This window comes from Pteronotus mesoamericanus, unplaced genomic scaffold (assembly GCF_021234165.1).
Source record: "Pteronotus mesoamericanus isolate MK-2021 breed Mesoamerican mustached bat unplaced genomic scaffold, CSHL_Meso_final contig_101, whole genome shotgun sequence".
In the NCBI taxonomy this organism is placed as follows: domain Eukaryota; kingdom Metazoa; phylum Chordata; class Mammalia; order Chiroptera; family Mormoopidae; genus Pteronotus; species Pteronotus mesoamericanus.
In genome coordinates, this window is record NW_026555001.1 from 2,982,926 (window position 1) to 3,007,186 (window position 24,261).

The following is a 24,261-nucleotide window of genomic DNA, read 5'->3' on the forward strand; positions in this document are numbered from 1 at the left end:
TCTAAACCTCCTTTTAGCTCACTTGAAATCACTTCTACTCCTTAGGTCAAATGGATGGATCCATACCAGACACTTTTTTCTCTCTTTTCCCTTAAAATATCTAAGGAATAAGAACTTCATTCATCTAAAGAACTGCATTCATAGTTACTGGAAAAGAAAAAAAGGTTAATTAGTTTCCACTTACATAACGCCCAAGTAAGATTCAATGGATAAAATTCTACTATTCTTAAAAACACTAAATATAGTACACTTAGTTAATAATTTATTTTTTATGACATAACCTTCTGACAAAGAACAAGAAAAATTATCTCAAGCTTTTAAAAAAAAACTCCTTTGACTTTAAAGTTCTAGGTCTCTAGCCTTTGATGGGAGACTGGATGACTTGTTCTCAATAATTGCACTGCAAGAGGGACATATTTGAAAGCTGCCCTCAGTTTACAATTAAGCACAACTGTATTTCCCATTTATAAAGAAAACGAGGCCCTGGCCAGGTTGCTCAGTTGATTAGAGCTTTGTCCTAACACACGGGAATCAACCAATGAATGCATGAATTAAGTGGAACAAATTAAAGTTTCTCTCTGTCTCTCCCCCCTCACCCCCGCCTCCTTTCCTTTCTCTAAAAATTGATAAATAAAAAAGCAAAGAAAAGATAACTAACAGCACAGGAGGAAACAATTAACAGGTCATCAAAGCACATAGCTTCATTTTTTCAAACAAGTGAGTTATAAATGTAAGAGTGAAAAAAAATTATACTAAACATTTTTAGTAACTGATTCTAATATAGCCTAAAATCAAAAGCAGGACTATTTTGTCTACCATATTTGGACACTGAACTATTTTAAAATCGTGCCCTCCCTCCCTAACTACCCGCTACCTCTGCAGATCTGGGTCTTAGCTTTTCCAGAAATCCTTCCCCCATCGTGCTCTACTAAACTTCACTAACTCTTCTTTTCTACCCATTTATCACTCGGCACATGCTACACTGCGTAATTAATGGCCCTACTACTTTCCAAAATAGCAATTTATGTTTCTTTATTACACTGCCAAAAACAAGTACTGAATAAATGTCAAAAGATTTTTTTAAATTAGTTTGAGAGACGTTTAAAAAGCAACACCTCCACCTCCAATAAATGTGATAAAGTTATATGGCCAGAAGACCATACCCCCCTAGAACTGAAGCAGATTCCATGAATGAAACATTCTTGTATTATACTGAAAAAAAGAAAGCCTCTGGGGAAAAAACAACTCATCATTCCAGTATCATAGGAAAGCCTCAATCTCTCAGAGAAAGACTTCCAGGGAGGTCAGTATCCAGGAATGAAATCTGAGGTAATGGATGCTACTAACATGGTGTCCTCATGACAGCAAACCAGGAGTTACACTACAAAAATGAAGCTGTGCTTCCCAGAAGATAAGGCAGAGCCTAGATTATGCATTTGATTATTGTGCTCAGTGTTTACTTCCTTTTGGAATTTTCTCTATCTTTAATGAGGTTTGAAAGTTCTTACCTTTTATCTCCATTATGTCAAGTTAAGGAGGAAAAAATCTCATGTCCATGTTGTAGAGAGAACACTGAAGGGTAAACTGAATGTTTTCTGCCCTCTGTAAATCAGTATTGAGGGGCAGTAGTAATAAGGGATACAGTCTCCCAATGGGGAGAGAAGTTATGACTTAAGCAAAAGAGCTGGGAATGAGAGGACTGGTTACTTCTATCTGCTTGGACAGGAATTTTTCTTTTTAAGAACTAATAGATTACACACACGTTACAGTCATAAAATTCATTTTATTTATTAACAGTTCATTTCATATATAAATTACAAAAGCATCTATTTCAGATTATTAGGACCAAGAGCCATATTTTACTGGATTTATTTGGAAAAGCTTCATGCAACAGAAACTCTAGAAAACGATGTGTCTGAATATACACATAGATCTAGATTTCAGAAGACTAACCCAGATGGTCCCAAAAGAACCAAGAAATCCGTAGTGTCTAAAAGAGATTATTTTCTGCTAATAAATAAAAGCATACTAACTTGCACCCAAAATACAAACACATGCAATAATAAACATATCACCTTAAGATAATGAACTGTAGGAAACAAGGAAAAGAATGCCAAAACACTGAGTGTGATTCCTGGCTCTACCAAGTATCTGTTTTTAGAGTGCAATTAGTAAGTAAAGACCAATTGCTGCCAAGAGCTATAAGATTATATATGACACTTTAAGACCAAAATACAATTTACAACAGATATAACAAGTATCACAAGACAAATTTGTACTTCATATGTAACAAGGATTTTAACCAGATCTCTCAATTTCCGAATGAAAGGGAAGTTATGTAGGTTCATTGTCCAAGGCTTCTAAAATGATAGCAACCACATGATCTTCTCTTATTTAAAAAAAAAAAAAAAAAAAAAAAAGCTCAAATCAAGCATGTCCTCTTATATAAAATCTTATAAACTTCTCCATCAAAGAAATTATTTATCATCTTTCTGAACTCCTGACAGTGTCTCTCTCACAGAAGACAGTAACTACATAACACTTTATGAAAAGCCTTATATTATATGTTAATATTTGCAACACTCTAAATGTATGTACTTATGTCATATGGAGCCACGTTTCAATTTTTACCTTTTATTCAAACCAGTCTTCTTACTGAAACTTACTTTTAAGCACAACTAAGCTTGCTTGGCTCTATATGTATTATTTACCCAACTCAGATTTTACTTTTTTTGTTTTTAAAGCAAAGAGTCACTAATTTGGAATGGTTATCTTTTGGGGAAGCTTAGTTTTACTTTCTATGTAAAGGAACTCAATGTTTCTCCATGCTGCTGGGCACTGTTTGTTGTGAAGAATGACTGATGACGAAATAGGGGAAAACATTTCAGTAGAGAACACCTCTGAGTGACAGAATACAAATTCTAAATATAAAACAGAGACACAATATTGCATGGATGTATTATATACATTTTTTCCCTCTAAGGGAATTCAAAATATTCACCAGATTCTCAAAGGACTTTTTAACAGAAAACACTGATGAAGAACAACAGCCATAAAGTAGGCCAAGAATTTAGTCTTACCTGATCCAAACTTACCTCTGAATGAACCAAATATTTAAAGATTCATATAAAGGACTTCCAGTTAAAAACAAAAGTCTGAATATAAGTGTGTATTTCTCTTCTGTTCTGAAATCCCACTCAATTGTGATAAGGGGCTTTTAATTCCATAAAGATAAAATTAATGGGAGTGGGAAAACAGCAATGAAACTGAAGCTGGGAGGAGGAAGAGCTAAGACCTCTGACTTAGTGGAATACTGCGTTAAAACCTAAGTCACTTGGTCCTGGGTTGTGTGCTCAGTTGGTTAGCGTGTGGGTCCAGTAAACTGAAAGGTCTCAGGTTTGATTCCTGAGACCCATCGATGTTTCTCTCCCACTCTTGCTGTCTCCCTTCCTTCCCCGCTCTCTATAATCAATAAGCATGTCCTCCGGTGAGGGGCGGGGGGGGGGGAAACAAACCCTTAGCCAGCTGTGCTCTGTCCCAGGGGCTTGGATGGTTAGAGCAACGTTCTGTGCATGAAAATGTTGCAGGTTCACTTCTGGTCTCAGTGCTTCCAGGAGGCCACCCACCGATCAATGTTCTCTCTTGCACCCATCTCTCTCTCTCTCTCTCTAATCAACCAAATCATGTCCTTGGGTGAGGATTAAAAAAAACAAAACCCAAAACCTAAGCCAGTTGTGAGGAAAGAAGTAATGTAGTTAAAACTACAGACTGCACCAAAAGGCACAGGTTTTGGTGGTACTTCTAGGAGTGGAAGTGAAACTGGAACTAAGAACAAGAGGACTGATTGAGAGCCTACTGAAGTGGTAGGTAGCTCCCCAGAATCCTCTCAGGTTAAGTATAGCTGAATGAATGAATACCACTCCCTCACCACCAAAGAGATGAAGGCTTATTTCTGAAAAAGATAAATAGGATTTTTGGAACTGGAGACTACCAAGCAGGGATGAGGACTGGAAACTAGACTTGAACCATAAAATTAAGTGAAAGTTTACATACTTATTATTTTCCAGATACTTGGTTCCTAAAATGCTGGAAATCAAATTTATATCCTCTAAACAAAAGATCAGAAGAGTCCTTATGCTCCTAAGAATCTCACCAACCCTACAGGAAAAATTTAAGGTACTAACATTGGAGGTTACTCAAAAAACAAACAAATTGGTCAGCCAAATTAAAATTACCCTGCAGTGAATGAACCTCACAGCAAACAATACCATGGACAGTCACAGAGCTTCTAATCAGCTATTCAATGCCCACTTTTATTAAAAGAAAAAACAGAACATTCAGAGAAACAAAAGAGGTCCTGTAAAGTAAAAACATAATCATCGAAGAGACAGCTTGGAAGATAAAAGTTGTAGGAAACTCCCAGAAATTAGAGCACAGGACAGAGATGGTAATACAGGACAGGATCAGTCCAGGAGGTTCAAGAGCCAAAAAACAGAAATCAGAAATCACAGAAAATTAAAAAGAAATAACTTTTTAAAATCATATAAGAGAATTTCAAACAAAAGGTGCATAAATTTGAAGACTGAAAGGGCCCCCCTGTGCCAAGCACAATGGATAAGAATAAACATTTACAAAGGCACATCAAAAATTCAGAACACTACGGAGAAGGATAAGAGCCTGTAAGTTTTCAGAGAGAGAAAAAGGTTTCATACAAAAGCTCACAAAACAAAATGACAGCTGAGGTAAAATCTGGGGTTGATTTAATGATTAGTACATAAAACATTAAACAAAACTTTAACTCTGATGAAAACAAGAAATTGTACAGGAAATAAAAAGTAATCCTATCTTGATAAGATGAGCAAGAACAGGAACATTGTGGGTATATGTTTGAGGTAGTGGAGTGAAAGTGCTAAATCTCATCTTTAGTGATGGGATAAATAATTCTTTAAACTTAAAAATAAAAAAATAAAAATAAAAAAAGCACATGATTTAGAGATTTGAGGATAAATCCCACTGAAATCAGGAACACAAGAGATCAAAATCGCTGACTCTGGTGAATCTTCTCCAAGAAGAGGAGGAGCTTGTAGAAATGTTTTGTTCTTTAAACTATGTTAATGTTTAATTTAAAAAAAAACTACATTAAAGCAGCCTAAAATAAAACAATAGCACACTTCATAAGATTTAAGGAACTTCATTTCATACCCTAAGTTCATCTTCCTAATACATAAAAAGGTTCTATAAATCAGTAAGAAAATGACCAAGATGATAGAACAATGGACCAAAAACACCCCCAACAAATGGATTTAAACTATGCCCAACCTCACATTCATAAGAAAAATGAAAGTTAACACTACCCTGAAGTATCCATTTCATGTATCAGATTGGCAAAGATCAAAGGTTTGGTAATCATTTTCACAATGAGATCATGCAGAAATACACACTGCTGATTCTTTCAATAACCTGGTACAATCTCAGTAGAAGGAAATTTAATGAAATCTATGCCTCATAAGTACAAATGCCAGATGTCACTCGTGCTTTTACCAGCCCTTCGACCAAAGGTAAGAACCTCTGGCTGCTTGAATCCATCTTAACAGCACAATGGAGCAGACTGAAGAGAGGTTTGGTCAGAAACCAATCCCCTTCAGGGACAACTAAGTGACTACTAATCTGAGGGGCCTAATAGTACTTCATGTCTTACTATTTCAGTTAATTTTTGTTCCACAGGCTCATTATAACCAGTAATCATAATATGTTTTTATCATGTTTGAGGCACTGAGGAATAAGGAAACACTTTCACAGTGCTCATTCTGTGGCAGGCACTGTTTAAATGCTTCACAAATATTAACTCATTTAAATTCTACCCTTTAGAAAAACAAGTACCAAAAAACCAAACAACTCTAAAAGAATATTCAGCCAAAAATCTTTACAAAGCAAATCATAAAATTTCAACAGAAGACATTCAGATACTGCAAAACTCCCCCCGCCACTGTCTACGGCTGGCATGCTTTCTTAGAGGAGCCACATGACTTTGGCAGGCCCTGTTTAAAAAGAACACAATCTGTCAATCCCATCTGCTTCCTGTCAAAAGGCTGAGGTGGTGCCAGATGATTTAAGGGCCCTGGACAAGATTCCCCCTCCCCCCCGCAAACGTTTCTGTTCTTTTGATTAAAAAGTAACATAAATAGCAATAATAATAATGCTTTTTGTGAGCTCTGTATGCCAAGCTTTATATTAAGAAATTGATGTACACTGTATCATTTCCATCAAATAGCAATTCAGTAAAGTTAGTTCTACTGATATTCTGATTTTACAACTGAGAAAACTGAAATACCTAGTATACCCAGGTAACACAATTTAAGTGGCAAATCAGGATTCAAACTAAAGCAGACTAGCCTAGAACTGGCATTCTCATCTCAAGGCTTAAGTGATTAATGCATTAAAGACTTTTTTTAAAATCAAAATAGTCACATAAATGTTTGCAGACTCAAAAAGCAAGGGAACTAAATGTAATGTAGTACCCAAATTGGGTCCTGGCATAGAAAAAGAGTTAATGAAAAAACTGGTAAAATCCAAATAGAGTCTGGTTTTTAGTTAGTAGATTAACATCAATGTTGGTTTCTTAGTTTAGACAAATATCTCATAGTAATGTAAGAAAACCAGTTTAGAGGATTATATGGGAACACTCTGTACTAGCTTGTAAATTTTCTATAAATCTAAAATTATTTCAAAATTAAAAGTTTATTTTAAAAAGTTAAAGTAACAGGTAAGCCCCAGTTAAGCAGAACACTTTAAACCAACCTCTGTGTTGGCAGGGATTATAAACTGGTTATTGAAAATCTCTCCACCTGTGACTTGGACAATCATGCTAGGACACTTTAGATATGTATCCTAAAAAAACAAACAAACCCCAGATTCCGTAATAATCACAACTCTGACCCAGTACTCCTGAGAAGTTATCTTAATCCAAATTGTACATATTGTATTATTATTTTAAAAGATTAAATAAAAAGAATCTATTAGCATATTATTAAACCATCCTCTATAATAAATAGAAAAGTGGTTACATATTTGGAAATCAGTAATGTAATTATTCACCATTTTGATCAACAGATCAAGAGAAAAATCTCTGTGCATAATGATGTTCATTACAGTGGTATTTATACTGAAAAAAAAATCCTCAACCAAGGATATGTTTTGTTTTGTTTTTTAGATTGATTTTAGAAAGGAAGGGAGAGAGAGGAAAAAAACATCAGTCGACATGAGAGAGAAACATCAGGTGCCACATCCAAAGATCCAACAACAACCATTTGATATATGGGACGACATGCCAACCAACTGAGCCACCCAGCCAGGGCAAAAGAACTTGTATTTCTAAGGATAGAATGTAGTAAATCTATAGCAGTGGTTCTCAACCAGGTGAGATTTTGGTCCTTGGAGGACATTTGACAATGTTTAGAGACATATTTTTGACTGTTGCAACTGGCCTGGGGCGGGTACTACTGGAATCTACTTAGTAGAGAGGCCAGGAAGAGTGTAAAACATCCTACAATGTATAGGCCATACCTTCAGCAAATAATTAATGGTTCAAATGTCAACATTGCTGAGGTTAATAAAACCTCGTCTACAGGATGAACTATTGTACAGCCATGCCTATTAAGAATTTAGGGAAAACATACTTACAATTTAGGTTACAGGAAAAATAATATAATATATTTAAGCTTTTGAATGTTATATTTTAAAGGCAAATAAAGAATCCTATGGGAAGTCAATCCCTCACTCTCCTCCATGTCCTCCTATAAATTAGGCCATTTAAAGCACAGAAGAAGTACATAAATCAGGCTTGTTTCAGTCTTCAAAAGTGCAATGCAGAGGGAAGTGGAGCAGTGTCAAACACCTCAAGGAAGCAAAAACATTACCCAAGTGTTTTAAGTCTAACTAAACTATTGTCCTTTCAAACATATGAGAAGATCCAAATTATATCACAGTGGCATAAAAATTATTTTGATTTGAAGACATTTGAAAAATCAACAGATGGCCCTGGCCAGGTAGCTAAGTTGGTTAGAGCATCATTCCCACGCACCAGGGTTGTGGCTTCAATCCCTGGTCAGGGCATATTCAGGAATCAACAAATGAATGCATAGATGAGTGGAGCAGCAGGCAGATGTTGTCTGTCTGCCTGCCTCTCTCCCCTAACCCCTTCCCCCTTCCCTCCCTCTCTTACTAAAAGCAGTAAAAAAAATTTTAAAGAAAAATCAACAGACACAGAGAGAGGCTTTTTCTAAACTCTACTCCCCTTACTACATAAAAAGCAGTTTTCCAAAAGAACTGAATGGAACAAAAATCCTCCTTCAAGGAAGGCTTTCATTAACAGGGGAGACTGACTGCTATCACCCAGGATGAGAAGTCAGCTCTGAGATGACAAATCAAACATGGTCAGAAGATTCCCATCTACTCTCCTAAAGACCTATTTGTCTCGTTTTTCCGTAAGTGCCCCTTTTCTGCTTCCCCTTCCTCATTAAAATGGCATATATACTCTAAATTCTAACCATTTATTTGAGCTCCCATATAAATATACTAATACACTTCATGTTTTTTCTTGCTTCTGTTTTTTTTCCCAGTTTAATTCACAAGCCTCTAATCACTAAATACAAGGGGACAGAGAAAGTTTTCCTCCCACACATGCAAGAATGCAACTTCATTCTCCTAGGCCCTTTGTGTACACACACACACACACACACACACACACACACACACACGTATATATGTGTGTATATATAGTCTGCCAGAAGGTAGCAGCCATATAATATGAAAAAGAGATATCTACTGAAGAAGATACAAGATTCAAGAAACACTGTATAAAGGACAATGATGCCTGAGTCCCCTTCAAAGTAGGCACCTTGGGACCTCACAGAGTTCTCCCAATTGGTATCAGCTGTCCTGTCATATTTTCCTGAATCTCAATGATGGTCTGGAATCTCTTCCCTTCCAAAGGTGATTTTAGTTTTGGGAAAAGCCAGAAGTCACAGGGCACCAAATCTGGGCTGTAGCGGGGCTGAGTCATGTGGGTGATTTGACATGTCGCCAAAACACTCTGCATGAGATATGATGCATGAGCGGGCCCGTTGTTGGGATGAAGCTGCCAATCACCAGCTGCCCATAGCTGCAGCGTTCTGAATCATCCGAATAGTTTCCTCTGGGGAATGTTCAATCAAGCTTAACACAAAATCTGATGCAGATTCATTGCTCTACTCAGTCATTCTGAATGTAATGGCCACAGTACACATGCTCACTCAATGGCGTCTACCACCCCCACTGACTAGTATAGTGAAGTCATTATTGTTCACATGTGTGCATTCCAGTCCCCTCTCCTTGGCTGCCAGGTTACATCAATGTTCAGCAAACTGTTCTCGTTATATTAGCAATGGCTGGAATTTTTTGCCGGACAGACCTCGTCATATATATTTAAGAGCAAATTCAGCCAAACAAGGAATGACTGAACAAGTGGTGATAAACATAAATCATAATCAAGAAGAAATAATAAAATAACACTACTGGAAGTTACAGGAAAGAGGTGAAAAAGAAGATAGGATCTATGTGTAAATTTCTCCTTTCATGGGGAAGGAGGGTCAATTTGTTTTGAGTTATCAAATAAAGTGACAGATATATTAACTAAAGAGAAGTAATTAAAGAATCAAAAGCAGGTAGTAGAAGACAAAGTAGAAAATGTAGGAAGTATACTAACTGCCGTATCTTTCAGATATCATTAAGATAGAATTTCAGTTTATTGCATAATTATAAAGATAGCTATCGAAGAAATACAGAAATTATTAAATGTCTAAGTCATAGAAAGAAAAAACATGCCCAAAAGGAAGACAGTAAAATATTTTAAATTTTTAAACATTAAAAAGAGACAGCAAAGACAAAACTCAGAAGACACTGTCATGTTAATAAACTCACCTATTAAGAAAAAGAATTTCCAAAGCGGAAACCCGTCTATCTACATGTTACATTTTATTTATTTTTAGATCCTCACCCAGTATGTTTATTAATTTTAGAGAGGAAGAGAGAGAAAAACATCGATGTGAGAAACACCAATCAGTTGCCTCTCGTACACAACCCGAGTGGGGATCAAAGTGAAAAACCTTTGGTGATGAAACTCCAACCAGCCAAGCCACCCCGGCCAGTGCTACATGTTATGTTTTAAGACTCACTCACAAAAAAAGAGACTCAGAAAGGTTGAACATGATAGATAAAATGATAAGGGCAACTAATGCAATAAAAAAGCAATCGTGGCCAAGAAATTAATAGCAAATTTAGGTCATATTCAGGGGGCAGGGCATATCCCGTTTACAAGAAATATAATCCAAAAAAGACAACTTAAGTGTTGTTATAAACCAAACAACACAATGCGTAAATCTGTTAAGTAAAAACTACAGATAATAACTAGAGGAAAGAACCAATAACAGAACAAACCTAATTCACCACTCTTAGCCTATGGCAGATCAAAAATAACAACAAAATAAATAAATAATAAAGTAGTATTGAATTATAACCCAAAGTATAAAATAAATATCCACGAGTCCACCTTGATTAAAATAAATGAAGGGGATAGAACAGACACATCTCTAGTGCATAAAAATTCCAAATAATTTAGGTAGCTACTCCACACTTAAATAGGTGGACCTAACTTCCCATACCTTAGACTGGGCACAGAAACTTCCTCTCCAAAGAGCACAAAAAGGAAGGGGGAGAGGAGTAAAGAACTTCAGAGTGTAGAAACCAGACACACATTATCTCAGCCAGGTAATCAATATCCATGTCAACAATCATAATCATGTTCACTGTATGTTATCTTAATATAATAGGATGAAAACAGCACTTCCTCTCCGTGGTCTTCTTCCCCAAGCCCCAGTCTAATCATAAGGAAAGCATCAGACAAATCTTAAAAGAGACATTCTATAAAATACCTAACTAGTACTCCTCAAAATTATCAAGGCCTAAAAAATAAGGAAAGTTTGGTCGGCTCCCACAGTCACAAAGGTCCTAAGGAGACACAACTTAATGTAATATAGTACATTCTAAACGGGATACCGGAAGAGAAGATGTTAGGTAAAAAAAAAACCCTAAAAACCTGAGTAAATAAGGACTTTAGTTAATAATAATGTATCAATACTGGCTCATTCATTGTAAGGCAGAACTAGGCTGCTCCCACTTGAAGTTCCTCAGATTTTGGCTAGGGGAAAAAAATATTCACCTGAAAACTCATTTAATGATTGGCATTAGATGGGAGCAGTGTTCACTAGGAATTCAGCAAGCACTTAACCAAGCTGAGGAGAGCCTGCATTTGGTCTCTCCAGTCTGATTATCTCAGAGAAGTCAGACTTCTTATTCAATATAGGGCACCTTGCTTCTCCTAGGGGTAATGTCCCAAGGGAACCAGGTAGAAACTATCACCTGGCCCTTTCCGAGTGTCACCAGTGCTACAGTTAAAAGCAAGTCACCAGGCCAGTTCACATTCAAGGGTAGAGGACACAGACCCGACCTCTCATAGAAGAAAATTAAAAAGGAATCTGAGACATGTATTAAAACTACCACACATGCCAAAAGACCAGAAGTTTACTTTGAAAAGGAGGAACTACAAAGGTTCTGGATTTAGAAATAGCAGATTTAGTTGAGCCAGGATGAGAAGCCTTACTGAGAACAAGAGAGTTAAGCTATAAATTTGCATAATGAATGCTGAAACCCTCATCCTTCTTTCCCAACTCAACTTTCAGAAATTTTATAAACCTCAGGCAGGCAACAGCTTTACTACTCTCTGAGGAAATCCAGGAGTACCAGAGAAAGTACTTTCAGCTTACATACAGGAACCCTGAACAAAATGGTCAGGTCACCCTACAGGTCTACGAAATTTTGACAGTCCTCATCCATTCACAAAAGCCTTCCAAACTTCACCATGAATAGTCATGCAAAGATTACCACCCATTGAAGGAAAACATCCAACATGAAAAACATAATAAATCAAAACACAAACCAGGAAGAAAAAAAGTACAGAGAAGCATAAATAAGTAAATAAATCCATCTTCAAGAGAAATGAGAGCATTGCATTCAAGACACAAGAATGAGATGTTATAAAAATGTTTTTCAGAGTAAAAGAGGTGCTCTTATGAACTAAAATGAGGACGGATCTTTTAAAATAAAAGGTTGTAAAATCATGTTGAAAAAACAACTCAAAAGATAGGATTCCCACCCCAAATAAAGAGACTCAATGGGAAAGAATACAAGTTAGTTTCAGGATCAGCTGAGAACAGAACACCCAAATATGATATTTCAGAAAGAACAAAAATAAAGAATTTATCAAAGACATGATTCAGAAAAATTTCCCAGCACTAAAACGTAAGTGATTGAAAATGCCTAGCAAAACTGAAAGTAGAACCACAACAACAAAAAGGTAACTGAAATTTCAAAATACTGTTAAGATAAAAACCCTGAAAATTCCCAGAGAGGGGAAAAAAAAGGGATCACACATAATCAGGGACCAGAAGAGCATCGGAAAAATCAGAGTAATGGCTAGTAAAGATGCACTTAACTTCCTATAGTGTTGTCTGGTTAGAGAGCACCTGCCCTAAAGAAGTTCCCATCCATAACACAAGAAGCACACAATGATGCTGATGCAATGTTAACATCCACAGAAGCTAAAAGTATGGGTTGTATCTACATTTATCACCATGAATAAATCTCAGACACAAAGCTAGCTAAGGTGCGATGCTATTTATGTAAAATTACAAAATTTACAGAACAATAGATTAGATGTGTGAACATACAGCAAAGATATTAAAACCATGCTCTAGTATAAACACTAAATCAAGACCAACTTGATCATAAATTACTTCTAGGAAAGAAGAGACAGAGGAGATGGAATGATAGTATTTAAGTAAAATTGGTAACATACTCTTTTTGAGAGCAGTTTGAAGCAAACATAGAATGATAGGCACATGGATCCTTATGTCAAGAATCCAACTTAAATTTTCAACTTAAATGTTAATCCTGTTGAAAAAGTTGCATACACTGATATAAAAATCATGTCTCAGTAAAATTTCATTCCAACACAATATTTCTGCACCAATTTCTATTACTATTTAATGATCATTAATACCCATTTCCTTGACAAATCTTACAGTAAAACTTAGTCAATCCAAAAATATGAGTACTTGTTCTGTTCAATTTATGGAGTGTGAAAAAGCTATGTAAACACATATGCAGAACAGAAACTGTTTAGCCAAAATAAATGTCACTTCTGTTTTAACAGATGCCTGGTCTAACACTTACAAATAAAAGATCAACTCATTTAAATTTATCTGCCTACTAAACTAAGAGTTCTCTAAAATTACTTTCAAAACAAAAGAAAAAAAAAGGCTTTTAAAAATGGAGCCAAGCAAAGAAAAACTTCAGAAATGGTATAAAACACAAGACATGAAATTTAAAGTTTCAATATTGTCTCAAAATCCAATATATTTAAATGTCTCTATATTATTGCTAAATAATGATCTGCATACCAACAAATATCCTATGGTATCTAATTCTTTAGTGAGTATTTTTATAGTGAAAATAATCATTCATGTTGATATATTAACCCATGTGATAAAGAATTTTCTAGTTCAAAATAGATGAAACAGCCATTTAACACTCATCCCTCCTAAAATACCATTCAAAATGTTGGTTAAGTAATTATTTTAAAGTATAAGACAAAAAATGAAAAGTTAGAGAAGAGGTGCACACACCATCAATGGGTAGAGATATCAAAAATCTTTGGAAGGTATAAAACAGATGGATACATGATAAGTAATTAACAAAACAGAATGGAAGGATCCCCAGCTTAGATTATGCAAGCAGCACTTAGCAGTGGGGAAGGGCTCCTAGACAAGTTCAGAACTCAGCTTTTGGGGATAATATAGTGATTCCTCAAAAAATTATAAACTGAACTGCCATTGTGACCCAGAAATCCCACTCCCGAAAGAACTGAAATGTCTACACACACTTCACACATCCATGTTCATAGCAGCATTATTTACAATAGCCAATACAAGCAACTCAAGTGTCCAATGACGAATAACAAATGAAATAACAAAGTATGATATATGCATACAATGAATTCATCCTTAAAAAGGAAGGAAATTCAGTTGCATGCTACAATATGGATGAACCTTGAGAACATTATGTTAAATAAAATATGTCAGTCACAAAAAGGACTGTATGGAGCCATTTGTGTGCGTTATAAAACACGAGGTACATACAAAAATATTGTATGGCTCCATTTGCATGAGTTATCTAAAGTTGTTTAATTCATAAAAACACAGGCACAAAAAGACTAATTCTTTGGTGAGTATTTTTTACATACAGCTCCACTTATATGAGGTAACTAAGGTTGTCAAATTCATAAAAACAGGAAGTAGAAAGGTGGCTACCAAGAGCCGAGGGGAGGAGACAAAGGCAAGCTGTTGTTTAATGGGTGTAGTTTCAGTCTGCAGAATGAAAAAGTTCGGGACATCTGCTGCATAACGATGTTAATATACTTAAGACTTATTTTACATTTAAAAAAGGTTATTATAGTAAATTTTTTGTGTTTTTAACCATAATTAAAGTTTTTTAAAAAAAGCTTTTTGAGCTAAGAATGAGGCTGTAAAGTCACTGACACAAAAATAAGAATCTAAATGCCATGGGACTTCCCATCAGCAAAACTAGAAAACAGAAAATTCCTTTGAAGTTCCATGGCAGAAAATTAAATGAGAATATCTAACTTAAAAAAAATCATTACATAGTGGTATAAACATTTTTGTTGAAGATAATGCAATTGCCAGAAAAGCCTACAAATATTACCAAAAGTTGTTTTTTTCTGGAGAGCAGTATTTATGTTCATTATAAGCCTTTTATACACTCTTTTTTATTTTAAACTGTGCATGTATTAATTTTTTAAATTATTAAATATAAAAGTATCTTTACTGAGCTGTTTAGACCACTCAATAGATCACCAAAATAAACTTAACCTTATTTCCTATCAGCTTCCCATTATAAAATATGAAACATATTTCTCTGAACTTAAAAAAGCCAGTTATAAAGGCAATAAATGGCATTTAGAAATGAAGAAACCGCAGGCAAAACAAAAGGAAACATATTTGCTGATTAATATATAGTATTTATAAACTGAAAAGCATAGCTCCAGATTAGATTATTAAAACTAAGTCACAGATATTATGAGATTAATTTATGCTAAGTAAGGTTCACCAGATATTAGAATAATTTAAATGTTCTTGTTCTAATTGAAAAACGTAGCTAGAAATGTCAAATTAGGGCAACAGTACCACTCCCCTAGCCTTTCAGTAAGGATAAGGTAGGTCATAAAATGGAAATAGCTGTATCGTCAGAGGTATTTAGTTTTAGCTGCAAATTTAATGAGAAAAATAAAAAACCTATCACTGGCTATGTATAGTGTTATAAAAATTAGACTACATGCATACCTGAACTGTGACTACTATCATACATTCAGGCTCTACCAGACTGTCATCTAACTTTGACAGTAAAGCTTTATGCCAAAAAAACAATGATATTTAAGATATGCAAGGAAAGACCTGACTGAGTGGCTCAGTTACTCTGAGTGTCATTCAGTACACCATAAGGTTGCAGGTACGATCTATGTTTGGGGTGGGTATGGGAGGCAACCAATCAGTATTTCTCTCTCCCTCTTTCTCAATAAACATATCCTCAAGTGAGAATTTAAAAAAAAAACCCAATAAAATATACCACAAATTTTACATCCAGCAACTGACTTTCAAGTGTAAGAGTGTAAACAGGACTTCCAGTTAAGATGGAGGCGTAGGTAGATACACTCAGCCTCCTCACACAACCAAAAGAAAGTAACAACCAATTTAAAAACAAAAAATAACAAGAACAGTCAGGAAATCGACCTGTATGGAAGTCTGACAACCAAGGAGCTAAAGAAGAAACATTCATCCAGACCAGTATAAGGGGCAGAGACAAGTAGCCAAGCAGAGAGGACATGCGGCAAGTCAGCGGCTAGAGGACCAGGCAGTCCCACATTTGCGTGTGGATAAACCAGTAGGAACAGCTGGGGAGCGAGACAGACCACACAACCCAGGGGGAAGAATGGGAGAAATGGTTCAGGGAATAAGAAGCAAAAATAGTAGGTACAAAACAGACAAAGGGAGATTAAGAACAGTATAGGAAATGGAGAAGCCAAAGAACTTTGCATGTACGACCCTTGGACATGAACTAAAGAGGGAGAATACTGGTGGGAGGTGGAGTGCTGGATGGAGGGGAATACAGGGGGGAGGAGAATGGGACAACTGTAATAGCATAATCAATACAATATTTTAAAAAAATTTTTAAATAAAGCAATAAAAAAAGTATAAACAAACTCTGTGAACATGCAAGAACTCCGGGGGTACGGCTCCCATGAGGCCTTCCAGAGGAACCCAACTTGAGACAATGACTTAAGGATGTTAGGAGTGAGGGTAAGAAAATGAGAAAGGGTGTTCTTAGGTCAAAGAGCCAGAATGTTGGAGGAATAGCAGAAACCTCATTCCCAATGGCCACCAGGGCCATTAGCTCAGATCCATCATGGACTGTCCAAAGTTAGGAACGCCAGATCTTGGGTATCAAAAATCCATTTAGCATGAGTCACAGAATTTACAGAAACCCAAGTCATGCCTTCTCTTTTAAATCACCACTCTCCCTCTCAAGACTTCTTTACTTTTTTTTTTTATTAGGCATGAGCTTCAGCAGGATATAGACTTGAATTCAAATGCCTGGTCGACCACTCACTGTGTGACTCAGACCTAATTATTTCTAAAAGATAAAGGTAATAAAAGCACCCATATCACAGAGTTGTTGTGGTAAATAAACAAGACAATGCATGTTAACTGTGTGAGGTCATTGCCTGGCATAAAGTGCTTTGTAAGTATTAGCTATCATTACCATTAGAATCCACAAAGCATACCTTAGTCTATCATAACCAACCTAATACATAATTAAAATCCCATTATTGAAATGGAAAAGAAATTACAGTTTATGTCCCAGAATCAACTATCTATTTATATGTTGACAGACCAGAAAACATGTTTAGAGAATGACTACCCCATGGATAATATCTTGAACTCTATAAAGTTTCTCCAAATAGGCTCAACTGTATATAAATATTATTAGCTTTTTCATATCTGAAATCCTTTCAATGGCTTTCGGAGAAAGAAAAACTTAACTAGGTATTATCAGAACATTTTAGTTGATTTTATACATACACACAAACATTTGCTTGTATTTCAAATGTAGAAAAATCACTGCATTTACCTGAATTACCGTCTCATGTATAACTCCCTTTAGTCACATCAAGGGCTATCACTAGTGTTAAACAGCTTTGCTGTGGGGGGAAAAAAAGGCCAATTCACTATGAAAACATCAGATTAGAGTCCAATCCATAAAGTTCCATTATACTGTCCAAGTGTTGTTGAAGATCCCTGGCTGCTGTTGTTTTACATATAATAAAATGCACCAATTTTACGTATACAGTTTGATGAGTTCTGACCATATACACACTTGTGTAAGCACCACCACAATAAAGATACAGAACATTTTTATCACTCGAAAAAATTCCCTCATGCCCCTTTGAAGTCCATCTCGCCATCAGCTCCAGACTTAGGCAACCACTGATGTGCTGTAGGTAGAACAGTTTTGCCTTTTCTAGAATTTCATGTAAAAAGAATCATACAGTACACACTCCTTCCTTTGTGTCTGGCTTCTTTCACTTAGCATAATGCTTCTGAGACCCACCCATGTGTTTATTATCAGTTTGTTCCCTTTTACTGCTTCCGTGGCTTTTAAAAACTTCAGGTCTTCATAGATTTGGAAGAAGAGTGAGGCAAAACCTCAAGTAAGTACCGTAGGTCTGTGTTAGGAACATGTCACCAGTTACCTGCTCGTGGCCATTAAAAGCTTAATATTCTAAGGTAAAAGAATTTCCCCCTGGACCATAACAATGAATTTTTCACTAATGTTGCTAAAATCAAACCGAGTTCATGTCCTATCTACACCTGAATACCTACGCGGATGATGAAACAAGGGCTAAAGGTACCTTGGACTTTGTCATGATTTTATGCTTGACCATTTCACTACAAGACTCATTTCAAACATATTGACAAAGATCACATTTTTAAATTCAGCAAAGAAGCCTAGGAATAAAATAGCTGCTGTTCCTAATCCCAGTAGTTTTTCAATTAGCTATGACAATAAATTCAGGGCAACGTGATTTTACTTCTTGTCGTTCTTTCTTCTCCCTCCTAAATGGTTCCAGATTACAAAAAGCAAATTAAGAAAAGTATCAGACAGCAAAGGTTTCATAAGACTTTCAAAAGAAATTTTATTTATAGGTTTAATTGCCTAATCATGTTAGTGCTATATTTATGAGTAGTTAATAAAGTGGAACAGAACATGACTCTAATATGTAGTTATAGTCTTATTATTCACAAGTGAATTTACCCTGAAGCAGAGAGAGGACACCAGGCATTAGACTGATGGGGTCAGACTGGACCTTGGTTCAGCAACCTTGGTACTTCAGTTTTGCCTAGGAAAGAATTCATAGCCAAGTCAGTAAGACAAAGTATATGTAGAAAGTCACAGAGGTAAAAGAAACAGGCTCAGGAAATAAGTTACAGAGGCAAAAGAAGCGCCCTTGTAGCTTAGGAGAGAAAAAGAAAAAGAGGAAGGTAAAGATAACATGCCTGGGGGAAGAGAGGGAGGGGAAAGACAACCTTGTGCTCCAGGTAGGTGCCTAGCCTGGGAAAGGGGTTGGACTGAATAAGGGATACAGAATCCGGAAATATCTAGGAAAGAAACTGGATAGGAGGAGGACCCAGCACAAGCCCTCACAGAATTAGAAGAAGAGATTGGTTACTGTGAAAAAGAGCCTCTCCCCCAAGCCCATGGTATTGGGTTGGCCAAAAAGTCCATTACATTTTTTTCCTTAAAGACATATTTTTCATTTTTACCACTAACTTTACGGACTTGGATATTTTGAGTATGTTGGCTATCTCCTGCTATTGGCTTCTCGTGGGCAGAGGTGAGGGATACTGCTAAACATATTCCAATGCATAAGACAGCCCTGCAGCAAGGCATTATTTGGCCAAATGTCAATAGTACCAAGAAACTTCACAAGCCACTTTTGACACATTTGATCAGTGACAGCACCTTCTTCATATACTGCACAAATCGTTTTTTGCATTTCAGTTGCATTTTTACCTTCCTTGAAATAATAAAGCATAAGATGCCAAAAATGTTGCATACTTTCTTCCATCTTCAATATTAAAAAGGCTGCGCAAAAACTCACCAATTTTGATTTTATGTTTAATGCATGCTGTTATGACAGCTGTCACAATACAATCTAACAAAATTATTTCAAATAAAGTTAAAGACAACTAAGCACTACTAAAGCCATCATATAGAAAATACATAATGGACTTTTTGGCTAACCCAATGATATAATTAAAACAAAGGTCTGTCTGGGTAGCACCCATTTGCCTGTTGCTTCACGCAGTCTCTCTCCATAGCAGCGGAGCATGGCTCCAAGCCAGGCCCAAGTGTGGGCCTGGGTGCGGCACTACAGGTGGGAACAGAGACTGAACCTAGCCATGAAAGCTTCAGATGCCCAGCCAACGCCAAGCCAATGGCACAGAATTTATGGACCCTGTCCCTTCTTCTGGGCTTGGTGAAGACAAGGCTTGACTTCTTCCTCAGTGGGACAGAGCTGAGCCACCTGGTCTTGGATGAGCCACTGGACACCTGGGGACAGTCCCTTTATTTCTACTCTAATAAATCTTACCACTAACCTTCTTCCTCCCGTGTGTGGGTCCCCAAAATGCTTTTCTAATGACCTCATGAAAGAGCCTTATTTCCACTGGTAACATCATGACCAACGTATATAAAATGTTTTATATTGAGTGTTTGTTATAATATACAACCATATCAGTATGAGAATCACCAATATTCCTGGTAAAACAACTCAAACACTGATGACTTGGTTGGTAGAATGAGCTCATATACCGGCCTGGTCCTAAAAAGTAGGATTCTCAAAATAAGGTACTTTGTGGTACATCACACTGTTGATAACTGCTTCCTTACTGATTCGCAGGCCGGTGCCCAATCCACTGAGCCACACCAGGGACAGCAGCTCCTTCCTTACTGAAACTTGACACTTGTGCTGATTTTAAAAACACTAGCAATTAAAACACTAACACTATATTCTTCTTCCTTCGGCCTCCTACATTCAAGAGGGAAGTGGGCCATCCAAAACAATAATTAGCCTTCAACCAAAAACATGGCATCTGCCCTCTGATCCAATCTCACTGCTTCAGCATTCACTCTGCTGAGCACTTTCAGATCCCAACCTACCTATTTGCATTAACTATCTATTAATCTACCTATTCATAATCCCTCTTCTAGTAACAAAGACTAAAAACCATAAATCTTGTATATATAAATCCAACCACTATGCATCGGTCACTATGTTCCATCAAATCTTCCTTTTAAGTGTCTCTCTTATCCTCCAGCTTTATTTTGAGCATCGCCTCCTATTGTCTGGATTATCTAATGGCCTCCTATATGGGCTCAAGTGACTTCAACCCCGCTTCCTTCAAACCACCCTGAAGATTACCAACAGCTTGATTTCCCTAAACCATGCCTTAAGTGCCCCAAAAAGATGTAGTGGTTTCCTAGCCCCCGACTGCCATTAAACAGAAAATAGCCAGTACGGAACTTCCGTCTCTAATCTGCCCTGCATGGGCCTTGTGCAAGAAGTACATTGTAGTCATTTCCCACCTCACAGTCAATTTTGTCTGACCTTCTTTTGTACTAACCTATAAAATAGCAGCTCCTTCTTAATGCCATCCACAACCCTTCATCCCATCCTCTCATCAGTCCTATACAATTACCCATATTCCTTTTAACATTTTGGCTTTCCTTATCCCCTCCAACCCTAGCTTTAAACAATGGTGCCCAACAGGTACTGAGTAAGATAAACATTACTTCGAAAGGTACTTCTTCAAGAAAAGATATCCTAGTCAGCCATTCCAACATTCACAAAAAATATTAAGTTGGCAGAGAGTTAAAAATCTATTGGAACTCTGATTAACCTCCATCATCTACTGTAACATTTAAGTACAAGCAGTTCTTGATTTCCAGCAATTTTACTTTTGGTGTTTCAAATCTGAAAACACCCAGCCAAATCGCATTTACTTACTACAGAGAGAGAGCACACTCATAAATTTATCACCTGGTTTATCCAGATGTTCCACATAAAAAGCATCATCAACTCTCCACCCCATAGACCTTTTTGAGAGCTGATTTGGCTCTAGACCACAATCCGTTCAGTCTCGCTCTTCCTAAGGGTCCTTGGGCTTACAGTTAAGGAAAGAAGTAGTGACATCAAGCAGAAAAAAAACAGAGAAATGTATGGAGAAAAAAATGTATGTATATGCAAGGGGCTGTTCACCTTATAAAGCAAGCACTCTGACTTCCCCACCCCAACATTACCATTCAAGTACACTGGAACCTCTGTTCTCAAACTTAATTCATTCAAGAAAACTGTTCAACAAGCGATATGTTCAAAAACCAAATCTCCTTTGTTGCCTGAGAGACATCTGACTAATAATACAGGTATCAGTATTAAAAGGCTATCAGGTAGGGAATTGATACCTGAAGTTTTGTTAGACAACCAAGACGTTTTTTCCATGAACAAGTGGTTGATGACCAAATTGTTCGAGAACAAAGATGTTCAAGAACCGAGGTTTGACTGCTCTACACGTTCAAGCATTCACTTCAATCCAAATATTTTTGGAGTTATTTTAAAACTACCTCTAGGTAAAAATGTATAATGTCATTTTACAGATACACCATCTAATTAATCCTTAAAAGCTCCTAAAAGCAGTTAATAAAAACACTAGCACACTAATGGCAAAATAAATCTATATTTATGACTATAAGATTTTGTCATTAAGAAAAAAACAAACAGGAAAATAGAAAATAGGGCAAACAACAATAGCAGTTACACCAAAAGAGAAATTCAAATGGCCAAAAAACATGAGAATGTTCCCCCCTCACTAGGAAAACACAAATTTCCAAACAGAATAACTAATATGAAGATAAAGAATTAAAGTCACAATGAAACAGCATTTCTCTCTCATTAAAGTGAAGGGGGGGGGGGGAAGACCCTCAATACCAAATGTAGACAAGGACATAGAACTGTGCTGTCTCATACAGTAGCTAAAGACTAGCCACATATGGCTGGTAAGAATTTGCTATATGGCTAATCCAAAATGAGATTTCCTGTTAAGTGTAAAATACATAATTTCAAAGATTTAATAGAAAAACAGTGCAGAAATCTCATTATTTTTATTGAAATTGTTTTTGATATGCCAAATTAAATAAAATATATTACTACAATTGACTTGTTCCTTTTTGTTAATGTGGCACTAGAACAATTTAACGTACATGTATGGCCAACATATTTATATAGGATAGCACTGTTAGAGAACAACAGAAACTTTTACATACCACCAATGGAAGTACAAATTGGTGCTCTGAGGAGAAATTTAGAAATATTTAGGTAGGTTGTAAGGTAGAATAGCCTACAATTCAGCAATTATACTCCTAAGTATGTGCTATGGAGAAACTGTCACACATACATACAAAAACATGTAAATTATGTTTTAGCACTATTGTTTACAATTACAAAAATAATCCAAATGTCCATCCAAAGAAACTAGACAAAATGTGTTATAATCATACAATGGGATACTATGTAATACATATGAAATACTATTTTAAAAAAGTAATAGAGCAACAAGAACTTCAAAAAAAGTTCAATGAAAATGCAAAAAGAGATTTCATTTATGATCATGTACAAAAGCTACAAAATCTCTTAAAACGGTTCTCTATGCTATTCACACAGCTATAACAAACTTACACTGAGATCATATATGCGAAGGTAGACACAAAAATCAGGATTAGGGAAAAAATAATGGAAAAAACAGGAAAATTAATATATTGAAGGGCTTCACCTATACTGTTAATGTTCTTTTTCCTAAACTATGCTGGGTTGTGGGTACTTTGGTGTTCATTATTCCTTATACATTTTTACAACTGTTAATGTTTTTTACATATGAACTTGTATACCATGTATAACACTAATCAGATATACTTTTATGTTGGGGACATAGCAAAAACTTCACAATTTTCACCATGTTAAAAGCAATTATACCTTCAATAATAGTATAGGGTACAAGAGAAGTTATATATAAACACCAAATACATAAACACCAATTTTGTACCATCACTACCGACTACAATGAGAAAAAGAAAATAATACATCCTAGATCAAAGGTCAGCAAATTTTTTCAATGAACCAAATGTGTGTGTGTGTGTGTGTGCGCGCACACACACACACACACACACACACACACTCGTATTTGGGGTTTTTCGCAGAGCCACATGGCTTCTGTCACAATCATGCAATCCTGCCATTGCAGTGGAAAAGCTGCCACAGAAAACATGTAAACAAATGAGCAAGGCTGTGTTCCAATAAAACTTTATTTACAAAAACAGGCAACAGGCCAAATTTGGCCAATGAGCCACAGTGTGGTGACTCAGTTGAGATCCTTTCTTTAAAAAATAAATAAATAAATAAATAAATAAATAAATAATCAGTAAATCCAAGTGAAAGTCTGAAGGCAAAATAGATCTGCAGAGTAATAAAACATGCCATGAACAACCTGGTAATTACACAAGAGAAAATGTTCTTTGTCCACTGACACATCTAGTAGTCACCACCTTAACCCAGTGATCAAACTTAGCACCACATCAACGTTTTGATAAAGTGATAAATATACAGTTAGCAAAAAAATATTAAATGTGAACTAGTAACATGAAGGCTTTTTTGGGTGCTATAAATGATGTCTTAGGTCATGAATGGAACTAATGTTCATTTTCATATTGGGGCACTGAAATAAACACACAAGTTGATTTCCTTTAAAATAAAATTTCAGCTTACTGAAACAAGTAAAATCACATGAGACTCTGACTAAATGACTCACAAATGAAAACAAAAAATAAATTATGCATTAAAATAAAAAAACAAAGACCAAAGATCTCTCACACTTATTTTAAGTGTGCAACGTTTGTGTGAACTCAGGAGGCATCTTTACC

At 36.1% G+C, this 24,261-nt stretch overlaps 1 protein-coding gene across 3 annotated transcripts in view; it reads right to left on the reverse strand.

Moving 5' to 3' along the window:
- Positions 1 to 24,261, reverse strand: part of PPM1B (protein phosphatase, Mg2+/Mn2+ dependent 1B) — a 61,481-nt gene that overhangs the window by 30,365 nt on the left and 6,855 nt on the right. Inside the window, exon 1 of one of the 3 annotated variants that reach the window (XM_054567160.1) lies at positions 18,544 to 18,568. The exons of 1 other annotated variant lie outside the window; for it this stretch is intronic. Coding sequence is in view for 1 of the 2 variants with exons in the window: in XM_054567144.1 (XP_054423119.1) it covers positions 18,544 to 18,571 (28 nt within the window). In the remaining variant the exon portion in view is untranslated. Of the gene's footprint in view, positions 1 to 18,543; positions 18,608 to 24,261 lie in introns of those variants that run through there. One more of the 3 variants, XM_054567144.1, reaches the window with a different exon arrangement.